Source organism: Camelus bactrianus, chromosome 13 (assembly GCF_048773025.1).
Source record: "Camelus bactrianus isolate YW-2024 breed Bactrian camel chromosome 13, ASM4877302v1, whole genome shotgun sequence".
NCBI lineage: Eukaryota > Metazoa > Chordata > Mammalia > Artiodactyla > Camelidae > Camelus > Camelus bactrianus.
The window spans coordinates 32,344,863-32,369,015 of record NC_133551.1 but is presented as its reverse complement, the minus strand read 5'-3'; the positions used below and the strand labels follow the sequence as shown (position 1 = coordinate 32,369,015).

Sequence of the window (24,153 nt, the reverse complement as noted above, 5' to 3'; positions counted from 1 at the left end):
CCCGGACAAGTTTCCCTGAGCCTCGGTTTCCCTTTCTGTCAAATGGCCGCGAGGGCCCAAAGGGCTCAGGTCCCGCTGCAGGTTTGAGGTGTCGTGGGGGAGGGGAGGAGGGTTTTTGAGCGGCGCGGAAGGAACAACTTTGGGAGTCCGCGTGTGGAGAGGCGGCAGCAGAGGGCGCTGGGTCGCCGGCCTGGACCCGCGTCTGCCATTGGTCGGGGCAGGCGCTGGGCTGGAGAGTTGGTGAAAAGTGACAAGTTGAGGGAGGCTGAGAGCAAGAGAGCGAGCGCGCAGAGCGGGAGGAGCCGCCGCAGCCGCCACGGAGGGAGCCCCGGGACGGCAGCCCCCGGGCGCAGGGCGCGCTCTCCTCAGACCCCGAGCCGGCGAGACTCGCCTTCCGCGAGTGCGACCCCGACGGCGCGGACTGAACCGACCGGCCGCGGCGAGGCTGCAACCGGAGGGCTGTGGAGGGACTGCGCTTACGGGGTCCTGAAGGGCCGGGCTGAGGCAAAGGAGCAGGTTAGAGGGACAAAGAACTTCGCAGACGCCCGCGGTATCCTGCGAGGAGAGCGGCCGGGACGAGGTAGCCGGGACCCCGGGCAGAGCCCGTGGATGTTCTGCGCGCGGCCTGGGAGCCGCCGCCGCCGCCGCCGCCGCCGCGAGAAGAGGAATGCACCGGCCGCGCCGCCGCGGGGCGCGCCCGCCGCTCCTGGAGCTGCTGGCCGTGCTGCTGCTGGCGGCGCGCGGGGCCGCTGCCCAAGGTAAGAGGCGCATCGGCCGGCTCGCGGGCCCGCCCAGCCTCGGCCACCCTTCCGTCGGCCGGCCCGGGGCTGGGCGGACAGGAAGCGCCGCGCCCGCCTCGGGGGGCTGCCGGCGCCCCGTCGGGGGTCTCGCCAGCGCGACTCCAGGCGCCGGGGAGGCAGGCGAGGATTCACCCTGGAGTCCCTCTGAGGGCCGGGGGTGCGCCCGGGCACTTCTTCCTCGGCGCCCAGCCGCAGTTGTCAGCGCTGACAGGAAGCGTGGAGGGGTTGGGGGTCGTGGGGCGATGGGATGCCTTTCGTCCCCCCATCTCTCGCTGGACCCCTAACGCGCCCCAACCGGTGTTCAGACAAGTCCATCCTGACCCCACGTCGCAGCGGTCCTGGAGGGAGTTTGTATTTTCAGGAGTGCCTGAGAGAACCTAGGCTGTCCACTGAACGACCCAAACAAAAGCCCTGTCCTCCTGGGGCTCGGGCGGCCTCGCATCTCCACCGTCCCCAGCTCGCTGGCCTTCTTGAGGGTCACGATGGAGGCCACAACGTGTGCGCTGCCGCCGCCGCCGCCACTTTGTGCAAAATGTGCTGTCAGAGACGGCCTGCTGCTCCAAAGTGCACGTGTGTGTGTGTATGTGTGTATGTGTGTGTGTGTTAACAAACAAGGGGAGGGAAAGCCAACTAATGCATACTTGATTTTGGTAATCTCCAAAGACAATTGCAACAGTTAGAGAAAGACTTCACCGAAAGCCCGAGAGTTTTAGCTCGCTGCGGGAAGCTCGGATCCTTGCTGCGTCTGAGCCCGTACACAATGAGGGGGAAGAGCCCGGCTGCGCCTGTGGAGACAACGATTCATTCTTTCGAGGTTGGAGGGGGAAAGTTGATTAAAGTCTCCAGGGTCTTAGGCCTCACTTTTAACATGCATCCCTTGAGGGGGTGCTGGAGCCCCTGGATTCTTCCCTCCCCCACGCCCAGCCCCAACCCGTGCTCTTTTATCATGCATCTTTCATTTTTAAGTTAGCACTGTGCTTTAGGGGGAAAAAGGCTCTGGGCTATTTAGCAGTTGAGGGGGAAAGACCTATTCACTACCTAGACCATGACTACAGAATTCGTTTTGACCAAAGTCTAGCTAATAATTTTCGTGGTAGAAAATACACCCTGGAAGGAAGTTGTGTGTGAATTTTGATTTCATAGAGATGACTTTGGGGAAGTGGGAACCACATTTTTTGAGGATGATTCTGAAACTGATCCTATAGTGTGGTTCTGCTAATCTGGAAGCTCCTCAGGGTAAATACTGCTCCTAATTGTAATTAAGATGTACATCAGCAGGGAGTGCTCCTTCCCGATGGAAAATCCTAATGAAATGTAAACAGCTTGGTCACATGGATGTTTGCTTCCTTGATGCCAAACATCTGGTCCGTTGCCACACACCTGGGTGAAAAGCAAAAATTGGGTCGTGCTGCCTAAAACATTGTAAACATCTTTCTGATGTCAGGTTGCTGGGCAAATTGAGGTGGAGATAACCAAGGTGATTTTAGCTAAGGCAAGGCTCCTAGTGAGGCGCCTTAATTTGTTCACTTATATCCTCTGTCTTTTCCTTTATTCTACATAACCTTTCAACAATGGTTGCTTTTAGATCATGGGGAGGGGGAGGGACAGGGTTGGGAGAGGGAGGGAACTTGAGGGTCCAGTGCACCTTTCTTTGGACTTCTGCCTTTAAATAAATGTCCAGGCAATGATTTTGCTGAGTGTAAGACAATTTTGTTATCAGCAGTCGCCCAAATTCTCATTGAACTGTCTACAGGCTCAAAAAAAAAAAAAAAAAAACTTAAAAAAAATTCCTCCCAAATTTATTGTTTCTTTGTCTAAAAAGTATAAAAGCTGCCTGCTTTGGCTACTTTTTAGGTCCCATTTCTATGGGACCTCCATGTGCATGAATTAAAATTTGTTTCTTTCTCTCCCATGACAACTTTTTTTTAAAGAGTAGTGCTTATTCTGATCTCTTCAATAATGAGCTAAAATCTGTTATTACTGTCTTATTTATTGTCTAATAAATCCTTTTCCATTTCTGTGAATGCTTGATCCTTTCTCTGGGGACAAGGCTTCTAGTGGAACTCAGATTTACCTTCTTGTCTGATCCAACATCCTTCAGGTAACTCAGCCAATGTCTCAGGAGATCAGTCTAAGGGGTGATATGTTTCATTTATTTATTTAAAACAAATGCTCAGCATTTCTCCCATCACTCTTCTGTTTTGTTAGCCAGGAGGAACAAACCTTTACATTTACTTTTTCTGGTCTGTTCACTGTCAATCTCCCCATCTACCTCTTACCATCCCGAACCTGAAGCCTTTATAACTGTACCCAGAGCTCAGGGCCTTTGGAACCCACCTCAGCTTTTCTCAGACTCCTGTAGATTTTGTGGCTTGGCTGCTTGGAGTCAGAGGGAGGTGGCCTACTACTGTTTGCTGTCATTTTGTAAACTTTCCAATGCCATTTTAATAGGTCCTGTCTACTTCTAGAATTAGAGACTCTTGAGGGCAATAAGACTGCTAGCTTTCCTGGTGAAAACACCTGGGGACCAAGTCATCCAGCCCCACCTTTATAGGAACGTCTGAAAATCCTCCCTAGGGGGAGCCATACAGAGGCCCAGGAGACAAAGGGTGTGGTCCAACTGCCTCTGGCAATGTGTTGGGAATATTTAATTTCCAATATTGAGTCAGTATACCTGGTGGCTGTTTTGCTACTCTGACATTATCTGGGATTATCTTTCTGGTATTTAGTTAGGAGTCCTTCAAAACTCAACTTTGGTCTATATTTTCCTCTCTCCATCTCCTGCATGGTGAGTATAGGCCTCAGATTAGACTTGAAAGTTTCTAAATGGTATGTCACTTCCATCCATTAGTGTCCAGTTTGGCTGTGGTTTGAAGGGGACCACATACAGTATCTCAAATATTTTTGAAAATTTTACCCAACATCCTATGGAGAATGGAATGCTTTGTATATACTATATGTATGTTGATGTACATGTATATCTGCATATAAATGGTGTATGTTTTGGCATATATAGTAAGTGGTCCATAGATTTTTATTGAATGAACGGAGAGTAACTTTTTTGGTTGTAGGTAAAAGTGTGATGATGCTTGTTTTTCCTAGTAACAATGTAACATTGCTTGTTTTCAAGGATTTTCCCTTTGTCCCATCTTCCAGTATGAAGGGAGTGTAGTAGAACTTCACAGTAGAACCTAAAGGTTACGAGCACAGGTGTTGGAATTAACTGACGTAGGTTCGAATCGTTTCTCTTCCACACACTGGGTATGGCGATTAGTTTTTCTGAGCCTTTCCTGAGTGTTATATGCATTGAGTGAAACCATGGATAGCAAGTATTGGAGAAGAGATCCAGCCTAGAGGGTCTTAACTTGGGGTATCTGAAATTAGGCCATTCAACCCTCCAGAAATAATACACAAAATTTTATGTACATTTTTAGGGTTGTATGTTTCTGGTTATCATCTGATTTTTGAAGAAAACTGCAATCCCCAAAAGATAGGAACCATTGATCTGGAGTGTTTGAGGCCCAGGGCAATGAGTTGCCTTCCCTGCTGGGTTGCCAGGGGTGGAGGGGTCCTGGGCCTTTACCCAGATCTACACAATCCATGGGGCCTCTCTCTCTCCTCACTTTCCATTTCCCCTCCTACTAGCTGGACTGTTACAGGGCCTGAGAGATGCTAAAGAATGGTGCCAAATCCTTTGACCTCAACTAAGAATGTACTTCCCTGAACCCAAGCATTCTGAAATGCCTGATGCCTCTGTTTGTACAATGTATTTAACAGACACTTGCATAACCTTTACAACAGGCCAGTCACTATTCTAAGCATTTTGCAAGTATCAACTCACTGAATCCTCACAACAACCCCATGAGGAGATGGCATAATTAGCTCATTTTAATTTAGGCACAGAGAGGTTAAGTTACTTTCTTAAGGTCACACAGCCAGGAAATGGCATTGTAGGGCTTACAAACCATAAAAGTTCATGCTCTCATCTGACTGCTGCCCTCGACAGTCTCTCCCGGTTTGTCTTAAAATTTACACCCTTTATGTTATATTGGGGCCAAAGGTGTTATATCCCTGTGTTTTCCAAGAGCAGCAAAGGGATGATTTCTCAACCATTATAAGGGTTATAAGAAATGACTGGAGACAGCCAATTTCAATATTCCTTCCTGTGCTGGGGTTCCCTGAGCCAGACTCACTGTAACTCAGAGATGGACTGGAAAGGCCTTGGATGGTCTGCACCTCTGATCAGGAGGAATGATGTTGTTATAATGAACTGTAACTCAGATGTGGTTTGAGGAGCATGTCTGGCAATTCCTCCCAACCAGTGATGAGATGTACTTTGATGAAGTGCCTTTGTATTTGCATCTTGATGTACAACTCAGGGAATAGGGGTGATTTATTAGAGTGCTCTCTAGTGGGAGAGCTGGCTTGCCAGCTCCAAGTTCCCCATGTGGGTCAGACCCTGGCAAATCCAGCCCCAGCTGGGAAACACTCAAGTCTCCTAGGCCTCTTTCTCCAACAGGAGAGCCTCAGCCTGGCCTCACCTATTCCCCACTGTGTGCCAGGAGAGACTGTTCTGTCGACAGACAAGAGAAAAGGGGAGTAGTCTGAGAGAGTCTGAGAGAGTTCTTTGGAGTTGAAGGGGAGGGGGGCTGTTATGAGGTGGTGGGGTTTGGTGGGGGGAACTCTTCGAAATCCTTAACTAAATGCAGCTGCTTGTTACATGGAGCCTGACTTGCATGCCAGGAATATCTAAAAAGCTAACGAATACAAAATAAAAATAAACAGCGGTAAAAAGGCTCTCTCTTTGTTGCAGTAAGCTCGATTGGGGTTTTCAGTTTGTTTAGGAATGGGATAATTGTGGCATCCACTTTATTTTGGTAAGGCAGTGAAATGTGGATTGCTGTTACGTCATTGGGATGCTACCACCACCTGAACTTTTTCCTTCACACCTCCCCGCTCCGAACGCCTAGGCACAGACACTCACAGGGCCTGAGTCTCAAACTGTTGCCTCTGAGTGAATTGCACTGGAAGAGGGCAGATAATTTAATGGGATAGTGTTGGCAGGGCCAGCAAATTTCACACCCCATCTCTCACTAATAGAAAGGCAGTAGAAGGCTACAATATCCTCAGATGAAAAGGTTGTATAAAGAAGTTCTGCTTAACAGTAACTGTCTGTCCATAAATAAGGTTCTGTAGAGTTTTGATCCAAAAGCTGTTATTAAATACTGATAAGCCAAGCCTCATAATGTTTGGTTTCCTTACATTTCCTTTTTTCTTTCTTCTCTTCATTAGAACCATAGATTTTTTTTAAGAGGAGGAAGGGACCCAAAGATTGACCAGTCCAAACTGTTTATTTTCTCAAGTATTTCTATACAGAAAGGACCTTCTTTTATAGCCATTTAAAGAGGCAGTGTGGAGTAACAGAAATGGAATGGGATTTGAATCTGATAGACTAGGGTTTGAATTGAGGCTTTGCTGCTTGCTGCCTGTGTGACCTTGGGCAAAGTTCTTTGACCTCCTGAGGTTCAGTTTCTTTCTCTGCAAAATAGGGATAATAGTAATATCTGACTGTGGGTTTTGGTGAGAATTGGAGGAGATAATTGACAGAAGGTGCCTAACATAACGCCACAGACCCAGGAACCACACGGTGTGTCAGCTGTTCTCATTATCAGGGGCTTGCTAGAGACATCAGAACAAGTGCTCCAAAACAGTGCTCGTTATACTGTGAAATACAAACCAAGACTCGGACAGCAGCAATTTTTACAAGATGGTAGGACTCTTGAGTGTTCTGTTTTACAGGGAGCATGTAGATACTCTGTGAGCAGTTCTAGGCCAGTGCTGCGGACCTGGGCTGGAGGAGATTCCACAGGGCAGTTTTGCAAAGCCTTAAAACAAAGGCTTTTTCAGAACAGTGAGCTCTTTGGGGAAGAGCAACCCCTCCCTGGTGTTTGGTGTAATTCCAGAATCCTGCAATGGGGAATGCTACATTTCAGAGACCTCCACTTGTAATCTGACCGTTTTTAGCTCCAATAGCCAAATAATCTTGCTGAGCACAACTTGAAAGAGAAGGATAATGGCCGGAGGAAAGAATCCTGAGGTGCTCTGTTAGCCATTTAAAATTTCTGAGTACAAAAAAAAAGTTCATGTTACCCAAAGAGAGAAGAGTAATGAAGTATGTGGGAAGAGGAAGGAGAGATAAAAAGAGAGCTTCTAAGGATCAAGATAGGTTTGTGTGTTTTATTTTTATTGTGCAACAGAAAAGCTTGTCATTCAATACATTTCAACATACATTTATTATGTGCAAGATATGATGTTAATGTCCAGGAATAAAACATTATCTCTGCCCTCAAGGAGAGGTGGAGGAGGGACAGCATTACTTTTTAAAGAACCTACTATGTGCCAGGCATAATTCTTTATAGATATTAGGTTTATGTGTCCCAGCATCCCTTTGATGTTGGACTTCTGACCCCATTTTACAGATAAGAAAATCGAGGCTCAGAAGAAATAAGTATCTTCGCTAACCTCACACAACTATTAAGTTTGGTTTGGCATTTGAACCTAGGTATTTTGACTCTCAAGTGTATGCTATTTCCACTATCCTTGAAGTGCAATTGGAGAGATAAGATGAACAGATAGGTACCTCCACGTGCCAAAACAGCTCTACCACAAGTGAATTAAAGGGTTGTGAATTTGGAAAGTGCTTTGGGAACACAGGGGTAGAAGCCATTGATTCTCTCAGGCAGTGGGAAGGTCCAAGGGAGAAATCAGTGTCCTTCAGAGGCTTCTTGTGAGGATGCAATGAGATACTGCCTAGAAGATGTGCGGCATCATGCCTCTCACATAGTGAACGCTCAGCTGTGGTTCTGTAGCCAGGGAGGGGCCCAGCCAGGATTTATCCGCCTCAAAAGTCTATGTGCTCTTAATTGTTCTGCTGTGCTCCGTGACAGGCATGGGGGTGTTGGAAGAGTGTCTGTGTAGCCTCCACATAGAAGGGGAGACACCAAGCAGTTTTTCTGGTATCTTCCACCTGCCCTAATGCAGATTTTTGGATTCAGCTTTGCTTTAGGCTTTGCACAGGTGTCAGTTTGGAGAGACTTATGAAACCTAATCATAAACCCTAATACTTCTGGAACTCTAGCCAGGATCTATCATGTTCCCCATTCATCCTATGGTCATACATTTTCTATGAGCCAAAAATTTCGCTAGTTCTGGAGATACAAATGTGAGTAAGGCTAGGTCCTTCCCTTGGAGGGTTTTGTAAATGGCAGGTCTGTGGTAGAGACTGCTAGCTGATCATCAGATCGGTTTCCATCTTTTCCCGGGCACATGGCTAGGCTACATTTCCTAGGTCCCTTGCAGTTAAGTGAGGCCATGTGACTAAATACTAGCCAATGGAATGAGATTGAAAGCAATGAGTGTCACTTGTACACTTGACCCATAAAAAACTTCCCAGGCAGGATTGCTATGATCCGGAACGTCGTAACTCTAGAAGTCATGTGTTAAAGGTACCACAAGAAACAGCCTGGAACCCACCCTGAATGACTGCCCAGTGGAAGCCACCTCCCAGTCTACACTGGTTTAGGTTTTATGTGAACAAGAAACAGACTTTGATTGTAGTAAAGGCTGAGATTTTGGGGTTTATCAGTTATAGCTGCTAATGTTACCTTAACTAACATTATGTAACTAACATACTATATCATCTACCTACCTATCTCTCTATTTACCTCTCTGTATCTATATCACATAGATATAGTTGTAAACCATAGTGCACCATGAGATGAATTCTGTGGATCTGAATCAGTATTTTTAGACAGACTATAATAGGAAATATCACAGTGCATTACACTAATCAGTATTGTTTTGGGAAACTTTAGCTTCAGTTTGGTACATGCTGATTTAGGTTATTATTGGGCTCCCATGATCAAAAGTTTGAAAGCCCCTGGTCTAGTGGAGGCAGACAAGTGAACAACTCTGTACAGTAGAGTGTGGTAGTTATAATAATAGTGGTTAAGTCCCAGTGTTACAGAGACTCAGTTAGGGAAGTGCCTAGGAAGCAGAGATGGCAAAAAAGGGTTCATCTTTCCAGTCAGTCTGTATTGGTTCCCTGCAGTGCAGTGATGAAAAGGATTCTGAGGTTTCTTCCAGGGTCTCTGGGAGAAAGCCTGTGATCATATGCTGTGATCTGATAGCAGAATCTGCCATGGGCTTGGGGAGGAGGAGTCGAGGCTCAGACCGAGTTTGCATCTGACCACTTTGCAGGGAGTCTGGGCTCCTTCCAGGGAACTAAACCCCTTACCAAATTATTTATGGCACATGGTCAGTGTCTGCAGCCCCTTGCTAAGCCCTGTGGGGAATCTAGAAGAATATGACTAGCTCTTGGGGAGTTTACCTTTTAGGGGCAATAAAATAGGCACTTGTGAAATAATTATGCAGCCAGTGAGAGCAGAGTTGGCAATTACAGATGCACAGTGCCGAAGGGAGCAGTCTTTGGGGAGGAGTGGGATATTGTGGGAGCCGTGAAGGAGGGGAAGGATTGAAATGGAGAGAGGGGAGAGGCTGACATTCTGCAGCTGCCCTGGTCTCCAGGGACTTGCCCAGACTGTCCTGGGGTCTTCAGTTAGGCCTTCACCTGGGCTGAAGCTGATCTTTGGGGATGGGAGAGTGATGAAGAAGAAAGAGGACTTTGGGGCTGTTAGGTTTTCTGCATAGGATGGGCGAGGAAGAGGGCAGGGGAGGGGAGGAAGAAGCAGGGTTTTACTGGAAGTCTGATGACTTATTTTTCTCTCCAAAAGAGTCCCCCAGAGAGTTCAAAATACAGTACATTTCAGAGCTATAGTCTGCCTTTTTCCCTCTGCTGCAGTGGTTTTGTTTTGTAGTGCCGGCTGCTACATCCCAGTCCACTTTTTGCCTGTTCAGTGAAAATCATGATAGTACAGTAATACTGGTCAAGCATCCTGTGTTCCAAGAACCATTTTCAGTTCTTTAAGTATTTAAACTTGCATAGTCTTCAGGGCCACCTTATGAGGTAGGCACTAATTATTGTCCCCATTTTCCGGATAAGAAAACTGAGGTACAGAGAAGGTAAGTAACCTGCTCAAGATCACACAGCAAGGGTTTGAACCTCGTTATCCTGAGGTTAGGGCTTTGTTCTTAATTATTATGCTATTTTACATCTCATTTTTAAAAAAACCTCTATCTGATGATTCAGATTCCTTGTAAGATCCCAGCCAAATAGCTGAGTCAATATAATTATAATTAAATCCTCCACTTGTATAGGGCTTTGCAGCTTACAAAGTTATTTCATGTATAAAATTACCATTAGTTTCCCAAATAATCCAATGAAACAGGATTACTTTATTTCTCTCTTTCTCTCTCCCTTTTAAAATTAGGCCTGGAAGGTTGGCGGCTCACCTTCAGTCACTGTAGCCGGTGGAGCCTGTGTGAAACCCAGCCTCTTTGACTTCAGGCCCTTTGTGCTTTCTGCTCTAAAAGACTGTTCGGAATTCGTGACTCTTAGAGACTGATTTATGTCTATTTTTACTGCAGTTTCACTAGCAAATGAATTTGCCTGACTCTCCTCAAATCAACTACTGTTTTTGGAAATATTTGTGAGGCATTTGTAGATGGGGCCTGGAGCCTAGAGGTCCTGTAACCTAAGAAAGTTCACTTGCAAATAGACTGAGAGAAGTAACTTAAAAGCAAGGAGTTTCCTAGGTGGTTGGTGATTGCAGCCCATGGGAGAGCCATCGATAGAAAGGCTTTGACATCTGAAAGTCTTGCTGTGAAACCCTGTCCAGGTCAGCAGATTACTTGACCTCCCTGAGACTCACCTTCTTAATCTGTAAAATGGGAAGCACAATGGTGCCGACCTGGACAGGGTGGGGAGGATCATGGGAAGCGCTGGTTCACTGCCTGGGTGGTGGTCTGTCTATGCTCACAGCTACTCCTGGGAATTAAATGGAGAGCAGCAAGACTGTATCTCCTCCTTTGAGATTTTCCCAGGATTTGATGCAGCAAAACTTCTAAATCTCAGAACCTGTCTTTTATAATATAATCATCTCTGGCACAGGCCTTCCTAGTGCTTAGAACTTTTAGTTTACAATTATATTAATATTTCTCAAGGACAAGGACTTTCTTAAGCTTTGTGAAGGTTAAACATCGTAAGATAAGAACAGAGCCTGCTGCGTGAAATCCTAGATGTCCTGGAAAGTCTCCTGTCTGTTCATTCTGGGAAATTGACACCATTTCCTGATGGGTTTAAACCACCATCAAAGCAACTTATTCTACTTTTTCTCCACAAGAGAGATTAGATCCTCACCTCTTGGATTTCACTCCGATGTGGGTATGTCATAGTTTTTGCATAATTTTCACATGCCCTACAGAGTGTTGGTTGTTTTTCTTTTCCCCACCTGAATCTTCAGCGTGCGGAAAGTTAGCCCTTCTCCATATGGGCTTCTCTGAAAAGCGAGCCTTAAGAGAGTCATGCTTAGTTCCCTGGCAGCTGTTTACCTCCTCCCTTTAGAGAATTGCTGTGTGTTGTATGGGAACTCTCAGTCACAAAATATTGTCTGTTTGATATTAGCTGTGTAGACTGCTGACAACAACAATTGTTGATAATGTTCTTAATCTGCTGGTGAGTTACCCTCTTTCTCTATGCTGCTCACAGCACGCGCTGTCCACTCACATCCAGTGTCCCTAAGTCAAGGAATCAAGTGCTTTGCCTGTGGCCAGATAATCTTCAGAGAGTCAGAACCTGTGGTGGGGGCCTCCCAGGGGACAGCGGGTAAAGGGCATCTCTCCTCCCCACTGAACAAGGGAGGCACTGGGCTGAGCATACCCGATGTTTTCTACCTAATTGTCAGCAAGTCACTGTATCAGACTGTGCCTCAGGCCCCTGCAAGGAGTAGTTAATAGAGAGGCAGAGAGAGACCAGCACTTCCAACACTAATTGGTTTCCCTTCCCAAGATGAAAGCACTGGGTGTAGGGAGTGAGGCATTGCTCCCTTACATGGGCTGCAACTTAATTTTTTCAAAAAAAGAAGTAATTGTCAGATTTTATGGTTGTGTTGGGGTTAAAACTATATATATATATAGATGAGATGGTCAAAACATTTTATAAACAACCCTCCCACCTTTCAGCCTTAGGACTCAGGTTTAGAAAGTTTCTTAATCAGTCCAAGATGTTGGTGGAAGTGGCTTCGCCTAGACTCATGGCATCAAATCAACAGGCCAGTGGCCATGTCTGTTAAGTGTTGGTGTAGAGAAACGAAGGGAAAAGGGACCTGGGCGGGACAGCTCCTTCACCCACCGAGTGACATGTCCTTTGTAAGCTCCCCAGAAGTCACTGGCAATTCCATCTGATTAAATACTTATTCAACAGCTAAAATGGATGCAGGAGAATTAGATGGCAAGATCCTCTTCTGTAGGAAGTTTACTGTTTTTTTCAGGAGACAAGATTGATACCCCCAGATGGTATGAGAGTAACTCACTGAATCCGTGCTGACCTTTGTTGGGGGCCCTTTCTCCATCATGCGGCCCCTAAAGTCTGTGTACTTAGCACCTGCTCCTCCCCCTCAGCGCCTCTGGCTCAAGCTGTTCCTCTCAACATCTCTCCTCCCTGAAATCTTGGTCTTCAGTCCCCAGTGCTCCCACACTCAGGAATCCACCCTTCTGTGCTCCTTTCCCCAGTGCCCTCACATTCAGCCTCTATTCCCACCCAGGCCTCCTAAGTCACACTTGTCTCGATTTAGCCTGAAACCTCGATGTTAATCTTTGTAATAATAGTCACCATCATTTATTGAGCATCTACTACAGGCTGGTGTTTTGTATTTTGTAATGGAATCTTTTTACTTTGTCTTTCTGAAATTATTGCCCTGAATTAAACTCCTCTCCCCTTGCTTCCTCCTTCTGCCCCTTTGTCAACTGGGAAAAGAAACTGCTTTTGTCCATACTTCAGCCTGGTTACAGGAGACTGCCAATCATAACCCCTGCCCCCAGCCTCACCGAGACAGTTCATCCCTGGAATTTAGGGGCAGCCCCTCTGGGGTGAAGAACCTGGGAGATGCCCTTAGCCGTGTCTCTGTCCCAGAAAGAAGCTGGCATGTAGGAACGACTTTGACATCCAGAGCCGGCATTGCTGAGAGTTGTGACAGTGGTCCAGTCTCTCCTCTGTCTCTCTGAGATTTTCTGCTTGGAGCCCATAGACTCTGCTTTGGGGGAGGTTATTGTGTCCTGATTGTGCACACACCGTACCTCACTAATTCTCACAACGAAATAAAGTGCTATTGTTTTGTTTTGCTTTGTTTTAACCTAAAAGGAAACAGTTTTAATGCTTTTTCTCATGAGAAATAAACGTCCATTAAAAACAAAATCAGAATTGTAACACGAAAACAAAATTCACCACAATCCTTTTTTTCAAGGATAACCTCTGATAGTGTTTTTAATCCATGTGTATTTATAAAAAGAGGTCACACTTTGATTCCCAAGAGAAAACTGAGGCTCAGAGATGTTAAGTAACTTCCCCAGTGTCATATAACCAGCTGCTTTCCATTCTAGCCACTTCTTGATGAGCAGGGACCAGGTCTTTCTTAGTTAACAACCATCCAGTCCAGCATATTTTACTAGATAGGAAATCGCCAAATACGTGTCAAGTGAATGCTAAATTCATGTAATTAAGTGTCACGAGGAAGGGGCACACAGTAAGTTTTGTAGGTCTAGGAGGAGAGATGTGTGCATTGTTTGGAATTATTGGGAAGGTTTTCTGAAGGAGGTGGAACTTGAGATGTAGAGTCAATATTTATTTGTTTTTCTCTAATATGCAAGTGTCCTGAGTGGTCCAAGCCAAAGAGCAGGGCCACCTGAGCGTTCCCTGTTGTCAGGGTTGGGCACTGCCCAGGCTTACTGATTACATTTGAGCTTTTCTGAAAATGCAAAAGGTCAAGGTGAAAATGTGCCCACATGGACGTGACAATGAGGACCAGAGGAAGAGATGTATAGTGTCCAGAAGGAAGTTCGCAGCTGTGGGGCAATGGGAAATTAAGATCTAAAGACTTGGACCTAAAGAAATAAAGTGGGGGGAGTCGGGTAGGAGTACCACCAAAAATATTATCAAGGATCTTCTGACAGGATTTTCAGGCTGGCCTTCCAGTCTGTCTGCAGCTCCCTCTCATGCCTCATCTGGCATCTTTGTCCATAGTGGCTTTTCCATGGGCTGTCCCCTCCTGTGGGAACATCCTTCCCCCAACCCGTCAACTCCCAGTCCTTTGGTTCTGGCCTAAATGTCACTTCCCTGACTGGCTGTACTAGAGTGAGTTTCCACTTACTTGCTTTCATAACACCTGTATTTAAAAATATTCTTCATTATGATTTGTAATTAGATATTTATTTGTGCAATTATTATTTTTGTGATATCTCCTCTAACCTTGCCTGGATCATTGGATGCTCCTTAAAATAGGGTATAAGTCTGGATCACAGCCAGCACAGCATCTGGTGGCCAATTGAATTGACTCACTTTTGCTAAGCTTTGTCCTTACTTCCTAGGGACGGGGATCATTCCAGTTGGCTTTGCTCTTAGTATCTAGCAATTTAAAAATGCATCTTTGAACAACTGAAAATCTCAAGGCTTTCTCTTCCAAGAGATGAGGAATCCAACCCTGTAAAAAGTCAATCTGGACTCAATTAAACCTGCTGTGGGCTCTATTTCCAGGGGACCAGTGGGCAGCTGAGAGCTGAGCTGTTTTCCCAAGATGGAAAATCTGTGATAACTCTGGGTTCTGCTGCTATAAATTAAGGTCACTCTGCCCTTAATTGGCAACAAATTAGAATTCCCCCTTACAGTCCTCCTCTTTCTCTTCTTTCATGTACACTCTGCTTGAGAGAAGATGTGGAAAAGACTGGTCCCCTGCCACAGGGGAGAGGGCACCGTCAGGGCTGAGGGCCAGCCGAGGATAGGGGTGGTGAGTGATTCCTCTCTGCCTGAGCATCCTTCTCCCCTCCCCGTCCTTTCTTTAGGCAATCTGAAAGTTCTTCTTCCTAGGGAAGTATCCCCTGGGGAGCTCTTACTCTCTCTTCTTTCTCTTAGTAAGCAGACGGGAAAATTCTTTAAATTTTGAACTTGCAAGCAGTTTGAATGCAAACATGGTCAGAAAGGCCTGTGTTTCTTTGCATTTCCCACAGCACTTCTTCTTAAATCCTTAGAACCATCTGCTGCCAGCTAAGCCTCCTTGCACTCACGCAGGAGAGAGAAAAAGGGAGCTTAGCAAAACTTCAGTCGGGTTTCCTGGGTCCTGAGGCAATGGTGAAGGAGAGGAAAGGCCTGGGCTGTTTTATTTCCTGCCCTGCTGGTGTCATTCAGGAGGGTGATCCGCCTGCAGGCTGAGGCCTGCTGGATGGGAGCCGGCCACTGGGCTGGGGCTCCAGGCACTTCTGCGGGGGCTTGAAGCTGGCCTCGTGGGGAGCATGAAACTGGTGAAGGAGGCGGTGCAGTGAGGCAGGGGCCCAGGTCCTGGACATGTGGAGGAGGGAGCAGCTAAGTGAGGCACGGGGTTGGATTGGCAGAGAGGGAATCAGGAAAGGTGTCTCTGGGGAGCTTCCCTGGAAGACATGTGTCTGGTAAGCCCTAGAACCGTGGCCCATAATGCATTTTTTAAACTATTGATAATAATTGATGGGTTTATTTTGACAAATGTGTTCACAAAAATCTGCTGTCTGTAGTATCTGGTGCTCGACTGTGATAAAAACCATTTCCCAGGCTCCTCTCTAAGCCAGCTCTTCTCCGGGAACCTCAGCGGCTCCACCAGGACCAGAACAACTCAGAGGGAGGCCGAGACCCCCCACATCTAGGTGCCAGGTGGGAATAGGGTTCAGGAGCTAAGCCAGGACTCTGCCTCTCCAGAAAGTTGCTCTGCTCTGAGATCTGGGGTCTCAGTTTCTTCATCTCTGCTGTGGGGATTATAACCCCTTCCCTGACGATTATGGAAGATTAGAGGAGATGAAGGATATAAAAATATCTTGTAAACTTTAAAGTCTTATCTGAGATTGAAGGGTCAGATAGCAAGCAAGAGTTTGTCTCCATTTCTCAGTGAATGAATCCACAGGGCTTCCTTTATTCACGCAACGAATATTTATGTGACTGGCATTGTTTTAGATACTGGAGGTGAAGCTGTGAATAAAACAAAGACTCTACTCGGGAAGCAGTCTGAAAGTAAAGAAATAAATGCTTTATCCAGTGAGAGTGAGTGCTAAGAAAAATGAAGCAGAGTAAAAGAGCTTGTGATGGGGTGAGTGTGGGGGTGGGGTGGCGCTGTTGTATGGGGGGGGTAGGGAAGACTCTATGACAGTGTCCCTTGAGCAGACTGGCAGATAGTGGAGGAATGAGCACTGTGGCTGTGTGTGTGTGTGTGTGTGTGTGTGTGTGTATAGGAATATCCTTCAGGAGGGGACCATAGTACAAAAGCCGTGAAGTGGCAGTCTGTTTTCAATGAACAGTCTAACAGCAATTACATCTATTACTACTAGTAACGTGTGTGCCAGGCAATATTCAAGCATTGCTTAATTCTCACAATGACCCTGTTAGGTACGCCCTAGTATTATCATACCCATTTCGTAAATCAGGAAACTAAGGCATCTTCAGCAACAAGTCTAGCATTCTGACAATTGGGGAAGAGGAAGTATGTCTCATTTATATGAGGCAGCACAGAGGAAAGAATGCATGGTTTGGAGAAAAAAAATCTGGGCTTGGGCCTGGCCTGCCCCTCATCTGCTGTGCAAACTTGGGCAAGATGTTTAACCTCTCTGAGCCTCAGTTTCCTGATTTGTAAAATGGGCTAATAAAGCTTGGAGAATTGTTATGTATATTGAGAAATCCAGGTGAAAGTTTGCTGCGAACTGCATAGCATCATGAAAATGTTCCTTTACTGTCATTACTGTTACTACTACACCAATTCTCCTTCCTAACCTCTTGGAAAGAGAGTGAATGAGAAAGAAATGGAAGTTTGTGACTTATTTCCTTTGTTCTTTCCCTGAAATTTTATTTCATGCTGATGTCTTTGATGGCAAATTAACCACAGTGTCAGTTGAATTGGCAGGCATTTTCCTGGAAGATTTAGGAACTATGAGGTGAAGCTGGTGGCAGGGTTTCTCACATTTCTCAAGAAATCACTTGAGGTCCTAGAATTCCCGGTCTGCTCCCTTCCGTAATACCAGGGTACCTGTAATCCCCAAACCTAGACTTTTACGGCCATTTTCTTCAGTCCTGCATTGTGTAGATAGTAGAGGCTCACTACCCTTTAACTAAGAGGCTCTAAATAATTGTTCCTTTAAAAATTATTCTGTGCATTTGTCCCAGAGTGCTGTGGGATGAATGGCTAAGTCCCAGGGGATTTGGAGAAAGAAACACTATTATTTGGGGCTATGGAATGGGAAAACTGAGCTGAAGGGACTTACCCCAAGTTGGATAATTGCTGGTGAGTCTGTGTACCCATTCTCATTTCCGGCGAGGAGCGCTTTGTGTCCACTACTGTGGCAGTGAGTCAGTAACTTCATCGGTCAACCGACTGAACACCTGCCCTGCACCAGGCATAGTGCAAGGTGCTGGGTGTACGGTGGGGCTTGCTCTCGGGGATGCTCTAAGGACATGCTCCAGATATAATCTTCATTCGAGTGCTTGCTACTGGCCCTTCCTGGCACCTCCAACAAATGCAGAGGTTGCTTCATCATCACCTGCTGACGACTGGCAGGCATGCACGCATTTAGCTTGCCCAGCGTCTAGTGCTGGTGATCAGACCTGAGTCACTCAGTCTGCGTTTTGCTTTCCCCAGTGTGGTGGTGGCTTCCTGCGATAAGCTTTGTCTGGCTGTGATGCGCCCTTCCCTGGGGTTGGGATAACAGCCTCCTGGGGACTGTGGCTAATCTCAGGAGAAGCCGAGCCCCCAGGGGAAGAATGCTGTCTCTTACTGTGTGCACCTAGGATTAGGCAGAACTGCTGCTCACGCAGTTAGGTAAGGGCGAGGGCTGATTGCTGGGAACCGGAGGTGTGGGGCTGCACCTTCTGCTTGCTCCCTCCAAGGCCTTCTTCACTGTCATTGCTTTGTACAGCTGAGGGGGCCCCTGAGAAAGTGAAAAAAGACAGAAGTCGAAATACTGGCCTGGGAGTCAGGTAAACCCTCAGCTAACTACGACCCTGGGCAAACCTCGAAGTCCCAGTTTCCCCACCTGGAAAACTAAGGGTGCTAATCATATCTATATCATTACCTTTTGTGAGGATGAGCTGGGACAGTGCTCCCAGACTCCTGGCACGTACAGAGCGCTCACAGTAAGCATCAGTAACTCTGAGGTTGGCTTGCCGTGTTACAGGCGGGGAGCCGGAGGCCCACACTGACTTGATCAGAATCAAGGCCCTAGACTTTCTCAGTGCTGGAGACTGGAGCAGAACTTGGCTCTCCTAGCCTCCAGGGCTAGACTGTGAATGAACCAATCTCCTCTGCTGGGTGAAGCAGTGGCCTGCGGTGTCCTGCTGCCTGGCCTGAAGGCAGGGCACGAGGAGGGGCTGGGGAGGTTAGCAACAGATGTCAGAGGCTGGAGAGGCCCTTTCCAGCCAGACCACTCACTGGACCATTGTATCATTTGATGTTTGAACTGAATTTCCTCCTCTATAAAATAAGATGGCTTGACTGCCCTTTCCAGCTCTAAAAAATTTTGTAAGCCTCCTGGAGGAAGCAGAGTCTGAAGGGAGAAGCAGAGGGAACACATCGATGTTACCTGATAAAAAGAGCTAGCAGCTTGTAAATCCTGACTATGTGCTGGGCACTGTGCTGGGCACTGGGGATATAGACTGGGACTGGAACATGTTCCATCTTCTCTGGGCTCCGGGACAGTGGAACCAGTAGGGATGGGCAGTGGGAAGGCAGAGAGGCAGAGGAATCTGTTTTAATGTGGGCCTTAAGAAAAATATGAGCGGTGAGTTGTGGCCCCCAGACGGGGCTGTCTTTCGCTGTGGGGCGGCTGCCTGTGCGTGTGCAGAGCCATCAGCATGCAGGGAATGACCCAGATGGGATGGGGTACGGTGAAGGGGCGCCTGGGGAAGGGGCGTTTGTGGTTGAGAGGGCAGGCTCAGGACGGGTGGGAGGGAGGGTGGGCAGCCCGGCCAGAGCCACAGGGGGTTGGTGGGTTCCATTCCTCCAGTTAGGCACCAGTGGAAGCCCCACTGAGAGGGGCTCCTGGGGCTCTGGAACTTCGCTCCTCTTGCAAGGGGAAAAGTGAGTTTTACCTTTAAGCGTCACCTTTCTGTCCTCTTGTTTTCCTAAGTGTGGCGCAATCCAAACCCAAAGTATTTGCACTAAACTTGTTAATTTTAACCAAGTGGTAGAATATAATCAGGATGTGAAACAGCTGAAAGGTTGCCAATTTTTCTTCCCTTTGAGGTGTTGTTTTCTGATCATTTAAAGAAAGATCTGTTGAAAACCTGGTGAATGTGTGACTCTAGCTGGTGGATGTGACACTTCTGAAGACCTATTTACGAACTTGGGCCTGAGCAAAGAAATTCCATGGAGCAAGCTTTCTTGAACTCCTAGGATTGTTAAAATACAGTGGAAAGCCCCAGAAGCCCAGGAGTGATTTCTGAACGGTGGGAGGGCGAGGGAGGCTTTGAAGCCATCCTATTTGAACATTTAGGCTGCTAAGTGCAACTCTTCAAACACTTCATGTACCTTAAATGGTCTAGTGCAAAGGATATTCAGGAACATAAAATCCCTGCTGGTACTGGGATAAAAACCCCTTATCTCCTCCCTAAATATTGATTTAGAATAATAGCTTGTTTTGAACTTTCTCCCAGTACATTAATTTTTAATTTGGAAAAGTACCTCTAGGGGAAACTTAGACAGTATATAGGTACAGACACCTTTGGAGACAGGGGGAGGCTGATCAGAAGTGTGTCTTTAAAGAAATCAAAAGGAGGGAACAAGGTAAAGGCGTTACTCTAATTAGAATACGACACCCCTCCACCACCCTCCCGCATCAGATTAATCCATCGAGGTATATTATTTTGAGTATCTTGTTTGTAAGATCCTGTGCTGGAAACTGAGGGAGAGACTACGATTTAACTCCTGTCCTCTAGGGGTGTGTGTGTGTGTATTTATATGTGTGTGTTGTCTTTGATGAAAGGAAAATGAGATTTTTTTCCCAGAAACTTTTTGGTGGATGGGAAGAAAAGGGTGACATCAAGGCATAGCAGAAAGAGCTCTGGACTAAAAGTCAACAAACCTGAATTCCTCTCAAAGCCCTACCTTTAACGAGCTGTGTGACCACAGACAAGAGAATTGCCTTCTCTGATCCTCAAGTTCTCTTCTGCAAAGCAGTGGGGCTGGACCCTGCTCTGTAGATCAGTAGCATTTACAACACCTGGGAGCTTGTTAAGAATACAGAGTAGGGCTCCTCTCCAGACCTATGGGATCAGAATCTGCATTTTAATAAGATCCATAGATGATTTATTTATAAGCAAATTGTAAGTTGAATAAGCATTGCTTTAAAGAATGATTCTTGTTCTAATATTCTAGTATTTGGTATTTTTTCCTAATGTATAATAAAATCCAGTTATGAGAAATTTATTCAGGACTTGGACCTGCAGAAGTATACACGTGAGAAAAAAGATTTAAAGGCAAAAACATGCACGAGTAGTTATATATTCAGCTCCAAATGCTATATATGTGTATTTCTCCTTTTTGCCTTGTGTTTTAGGTCTTGGCAGTGTAGTAAGAGCAGTGAGAGTGGGGAAGAGGAGCTGAGAAGTCAAGGTGATTGAAGGTGAAGTTGGCAATGACCTTCTGGGCTAATGGGTGGTACAGGGCAGTGGGTCTCACCCCAGGTCCTCAGAATCATCATAAGGGTTCTAAGGATCAAGCATCATCAGTGATTGCAAAATAATGTTCATACTTTTCAAGGACACATGAATGTCACTTTGATGAACTGAATAAAAATTCATAGTGACTTTTCTATATTTTATATTTCCCTAATCAATTGATACTGAATTTAAACCCATTAGGTGGGAGGGGGAATCTAAATCACTTTTTTCTTTTTTGTATTTAAAGGAAGCTTCTTACTTGAAACTGTTGGGAACCTTTGAAATAGAGAATAATAATTGATAATGATATTGATGAGAATAACAGTTATTGACAACTTTCTCAGTACCAGGAATTGTGCCTTACAAGGAAGGACTTTGGGTATCTGCTAATAAATTTACAGATAAGGAAACTGAGGCTCAGGGGATGTAATGACTTGTTCTAAGTCATACCCTGAGGGAGTGATTGGTAGAACTAGAACTAGAACACAGGTGTCCTGGTTCTAGTTTTTAGAACCAGGTTCAGGTTTATATCTGCTGTGCTAGACTTTGTGATTTGTCCATCTGGTGCTCTGAGGTAGCACGTGCAGGAATGTCAAATGGAGAGGAGGAAATTTTCCTGGGTTCCTGCTTGGGAGTCACAGACTGGCAAAGTCAGGAGGACCTCGTGGCATCCGGGCCACTCACTGTATTTACAAGTGAGCATACCTGGCCCAGCGAAGGAAGGGAACTTGTCCAAGGTGCAATAATTAATTAGGTTTGTTTGCTTGTTTCTCTCTTTCTCTATCTGAAATTCAGCTCTTTATAGATAGGCTTTTTCACAAGAGGAGTCGGAGAGTGAAACAAGCCCTCCTGTGAAAGCAAATGAATGTGTTTCTAATGCTACATCTCAGGTTTTTGTGAAGATTTATGTATCTTTGTAAAGTATTTAGAGTAGTAACTGGTAATTATGAGCACTCAAACTATTATAATAACAATAAACTTAGTTTGTTATTGTTATTTTTGTATCAAGCTCTGTGTATTAAATTTAATAGCCATATTTTTTTTTAAGTGGGACTGATTATAACCTTGACTTTTCCTACCAGGTTGCCTGTCTTAACCATAACCTTTGAGAGGGCAGACCACCAAATTCTTTGTCACTGAAAACAGTACCACGTAATCATTGGAAACCATATAATGGAAAGAGAGAAAGTCAGTGTTGGCTGTTGGGGCAGTTTCAGTCATCTTACGAGTCCACAATTTACTGATGCTCATTGAATGGAGAGGCTGTCTCCTAAGCAATAGGTCTCCTGATCCTAAGAAAATGAGTAGAAGGATCAAGCACCTTTCTGGGCCTTGTACAACTGTTACCTATCTAGGGAAGTAGTCACTGGGTTTGAATCAGGATCGGCTTCATGGGTGTGCAACCTGCGCAGCTGAACAGGACACCGCCCCCTGCCTCTGTGGTGGGTTTAATGCTGTGCTGTTGCCGTCCTGAAATTCTTAATACTATTTTGGACAAGGGGACCTGGTATTCTATTTTGTACTGGGCCTTGCAAATTATGTAGTGGATCTTGGTTAGAATAATTCAGAATCAGGACCGAGAGCCCCTGAGAAGCAAGTCAGTGGGGACTGCAGCCTTTTGGGGAAAGAGGAGGGGGAGGAAGAAGAGGAAAAGGAGGAGGCAGAAGAGGAGGAGAGGGAGGAGGAGGAGGAGGAGGGGGAGGACTGACCCCTTGTGGTGGCGTCCAGGATTGTGTGTGGGCTTGAGTTGTGCAGCCTGTGGTCAGCTGCCAAAGACAGGAAGGAGGGTGGGGCAGATATCTCCTGTCCCATCACTTTGCCCGTGATTGTAGACTAGTCACTAAGCTCTCTACATGTCTTCTTTGCATCCCTAGCCCTAATCACACATAGTACCCAGCCTGTAGTAGGTCCTAACATATTGTGGTTGTTCACGTTATTGCTGCCATGCAGCGCACCATCAGTAGATGACTTTGAAACAGTAGATGAAGCTCTCCATGTGGGTTACGTTATAAACTTTTCTATATTCAATATCATCACCGTAACTCCTATCTGGATGATCCAGAGGGCTTACACTAATTTCCCTGCCGGTAATCGCTTCCTTGTATTAATCCAACTAGCAGGATGAACTTTCCCAGATCCATTGCTTATTAGCCACATGACCTTAGACACACTTACTGTTTCTAAGTCTCAGTTGCCTCATCTCTAGAAAGGAGATGATCATGTCTACCTTGAAGGGCTCTTAGGAAGTTTAGAGATAATACATGTAAAGCCCCAGGAGGAATAGTGACTGGCACATAATAGATGGTCAGTAAAGAGTAGTTTTTCTTATTATTAAATTATAAAATTTTAAGATTGTATATATTTATATATGATATATAAATGATACACAAACAGCTTTCATCATGTCATTTCTTATCCTCAAAAAAATCTTCTGTGGCTCCCTATTGCCATGGCCATCGAGGGTCAAAGCTCTGTATAATCCAGCTACAGTCTACACTGCCTAACTTCCCCCATTAGTGTTTTAAAAACTTCTAGAATGCTTGTTGTGGTTGTTGTCTTTACTTGTTCTGTATCTTGTTTCCCAAGGGGACTGGGAACTCCTTGGCGGTGGAATTCTGTGTCATCTCTCCCAGTGCCCAGGAGAGTGCTGGGCACACAGTGTGTGTGTGGTTGTTGATTGCTAGCTGCAATGTATTTCAGGAATGTTCTGTCACTTTGCTTGTTTTCCATATGTTTATACCTCTTAGCGCCTTCCAGTTGGAAATGGATTATGATTTTGCATTTGAATCAGGAGGAGGTAAAAACACCCATCCTTCCTCTCCTGTTTTTGTTTCTGTTTTTTTTAAACAGCCACTGTCGCTCTCTGTTGGGGTTGTTTGTTTACTTATTTGTCTCCCCTTCTGAACTGTGCACTCTGGTTAGGGAGGAGTGGTGTTTAATTCGCCTTTATATCTTCAAGGGCTCAGTACGTTGAGCCTGGCACAACTCAAAGAAATACGCATTAGATATTTGTCAAATCAATGAGTACTGGAAAGCTCAAATTTATGGCAGACAAGGGAGACAGTGGGAGCCTTCTTTTTACTGGAAAGACATTGTTTATTAGATCTGAGTGGGTCACTTAGAAGCTATGCAGTTGGATATCTTTTATGGTCAAAGAAGAAAATCAGTATAAAATGTTTAATTAAAAGCAGAGGCTAACATTTCCCCTTGTAATGAAGGCAGGATGGTGAATATTGTCCTTTCCTCAGCCTAGCTGGGCAGGCAGCCAGGCTCGAAGACTGGGATGCTGTGCCAACAGGTAAGAAGGTTTGACATTAGGAGTACTAGGTCTCAGGGTTCTTCTGGGTCTGTTTTTGCTTCAGTGTTTCTCCTTGGGGATGTTGAAAATTCAAAAGGCGTTAACTCCTTTAAGATATTCCAATGACACTGTCAACTTCTTAACTGTTTTATTCTGTCACCTGTGAAATTACCACTTGTTTGTGAACTTATTATAATGGCATATTTTCCAGGAGTATGTTC

The 24,153-nt window shown here is 45.7% G+C and overlaps 1 protein-coding gene across 2 annotated transcripts in view; it reads left to right on the top strand.

The window, feature by feature from the left end:
* The first annotated feature begins 180 nt into the window (after positions 1 to 180).
* ROR1 (receptor tyrosine kinase like orphan receptor 1) overlaps positions 181 to 24,153 on the top strand; it is a 388,040-nt gene continuing 364,067 nt past the window's right edge. Inside the window, exon 1 of one of the 2 annotated variants that reach the window (XM_074376341.1) lies at positions 181 to 758. In XM_074376341.1, coding sequence (XP_074232442.1) covers positions 668 to 758 — 91 coding nt within the window. In that variant the 5' untranslated portion in view covers positions 181 to 667. The remainder of the gene's footprint in view (positions 759 to 24,153) is intronic. The other variant, XM_074376340.1, reaches the window with a different exon arrangement.